The sequence below is a fragment of the Pseudophryne corroboree genome, chromosome 6 (assembly GCF_028390025.1).
Source record: "Pseudophryne corroboree isolate aPseCor3 chromosome 6, aPseCor3.hap2, whole genome shotgun sequence".
Lineage (NCBI taxonomy): Eukaryota > Metazoa > Chordata > Amphibia > Anura > Myobatrachidae > Pseudophryne > Pseudophryne corroboree.
In genome coordinates, this window is record NC_086449.1 from 824,763,328 (window position 1) to 824,765,802 (window position 2,475).

Here is a 2,475-nt window from a genome sequence, read left to right on the forward strand (position 1 = left end):
ATGGACTACGATTGGAACGGTAAAGTGTGCCGAGCGAAGCGAAGGCACCATGCCCGAAGCATGGCGAGCGAAGCGAGCCATGCGAGGGGACGCGGTGCACTAATTGGGGTTCCCAGTCACTTTACGCAAAAAATGACACCAAAAAAAGTTAAAAAACTCATGTCGACCTTTTCATATGTCGACCTTTTCATGTGTCGACCTCTTCATGCGTCGACCATGTGCCCATGTCGACCATGTCAATGTCGACCAATAGTGGTCGACCTAATGACTGTCGACCATAACGTGGTCGACTATTCATACCGGAACCCTCTGAATCAGGCCCAGTTTCACCTTGTAAATGACGACTGCTTAAAAAGAACGGGCTGATCTGCACAAAGTCTCACACCTCCGGCAAATCGGAGGCTATTATATTTAGCCCATAGTGCTAGATAAGCAGCAATAGAGAAAGCGGCTGGAAATCACTAACTATGCTTATATACAAGACTCGTGGGAAGGAGAGAATGGGAGCTTAGCTGTAGCTCCACCTACTGCAGCATGCTATTAGCTGAATGTTCCACCAATCATATTCACCTCCCTGTGATGTCACCAGTCTCTAAGCAAATTCATTATGGTAATTTCTCCCAACTACTGACTCCCTCAGATATAGTTATACACCCATGTCCTACCCATAATGCAGCATGGAGGGGCTCAGTGAGGGCGGCAGCGTAGGTGTGTAAGTGTCTGATGGGGTCACATATAAAATAAAAGGACAGCTGTCCTGCCTCATAATCCAGATATACCCTCACTCTGCCATAGGGGATATTTTCAGGTAACCTGATCTCTCTACTGTCATGTATCACTGAGTACTGATTATTACACCTACACAGACACCAGGACTTGTTATTACATCCAATGACTGCCTGCCATCCTCTCCTGCCTATACTGGGATAACACATCCCCACCCTCCAGCCCACTGACTTACTGACATCCACCTCCCAGTAATGTCGCCCTGAGGAGAATCCCCTGGTGCTTATTATCTGAGGATACTGAAATCTCTCTGGTGTTACTGGGAGATTCTGGTTTATATCTGACCTGGATGCAGTTTTCCTGTCACCTGATATTTGTATATTATCACCAGCTGTGGTTTCATCCAGAATTAGGTCTGTAGCTTCCTGCACATAGATCCCTGTATTTATCCCTGTTATTATATCAGAGTCTGTATCACCAGCTGTGGCTACATCCAGTAATAGGTCTGTATCTTCCTGCACATAGATCCCTGTATTTATACCTGTTATTATATCAGATAATGTGTGTAATGTCCCTGAGATGAGACCCACATCCAGATCTCCTGCACCATGGACCTGGTTATCATGTCTCTCTGTGTCCTCAGTATCACACAAGTCACCTGTGTCTGGTTCCTGTAAGACAGTCACTGGATCAGACATGTTACACAGCTCCTCAATGTGACGCATCTTCCCGGACAGCTCGTCCTTCTTTATTTCCAGCTGCTGGATCAGATCAGAGACTGAGAGTGAAATGTGTGGTTTCTGCCTGGAGATCTCAGTCAGTACTCTCTTCTCCAGGTCATCCAGCTGTCTCCTGATGTCTCTAAACAGGGCAGTGACTGTCTCTGTTACACCAGCTGCTTTTCCCTGATCTCTCCTGCACTCCTGCAGATTCTGGACTTTTTTCTCAGTCTCCGCTCTCTTTATGGTCAGTTTCTGCAGAACATCGCTCAGCTTCTCCTTCTTCTTCTCAGAGGCCTCATCCAGCGATAGCATCTTATGTCCTCTGTGTTCCCCAATCAGACAGCAGGACACACAAATACAGGCTGAGTCCTCAGTGCAATAATACTCCAGGACCTTCTTATGGACAGAGCATTGTACTGGAGATTGGACACCATAAGTGTAGAGCACCCCAGTTCCCTCCTCTGGAATAGAGCGGACATGTTCTACTATGTTGCAGAGCGTCCTGTTTTTCTCCAGAGCAGGACGCTTTCGATACTCTTTTCTGCATTCGGGACAGCTGTAAACTCCAGACTCTTCCTGTGTATCCAGCTCACGACTAATACAGCCCCGGCAGAAGTTGTGGCCACATCTCAGGGTTACGGGATCTGTATAAATGCTCAGGCAGATGGAACAGCTCAGTTCCTGTCTCAGAGCAGCAGACGCCATCGCTAGCAGCAAGAGAGAGAAATAAAAGTGAAAGTCTCTGACACTCAGATATCAGTGTGGTCACATTCTGCACACAGAGCGAGGCTGAGCTTATCACTGGGAGCACACTAACAGGCTTAGTTCCACTAATTTATTTATTATTTATTAACAGTTTCTTATATAGCGCAGCAAATTCCGTAGCGCTTTACAATTTGAAATAATAATAACAAACTGGGTGATAACAGTCATAGAGTTAGGAAGGCCCTGCTCGCAAGCTTACAATCTATAGGGAAATAGGCATATGTACACAGGGAAAGGTGCTATCTATTGCATAGAATGAGAA

At 46.2% G+C, this 2,475-nt stretch overlaps 1 protein-coding gene across 1 annotated transcript; it reads right to left on the bottom strand.

The window, feature by feature from the left end:
* Window positions 1–2,154, bottom strand: LOC134935806 (E3 ubiquitin-protein ligase TRIM39-like). The gene has a single exon (XM_063930630.1). The coding sequence runs from the start codon at window positions 2,151–2,153 to the stop codon at window positions 606–608; it is 1,548 nt and encodes a 515-aa protein (XP_063786700.1). The 5' UTR covers window position 2,154; the 3' UTR covers window positions 1–605.
* Window positions 2,155–2,475: the final 321 nt, after the last annotated feature.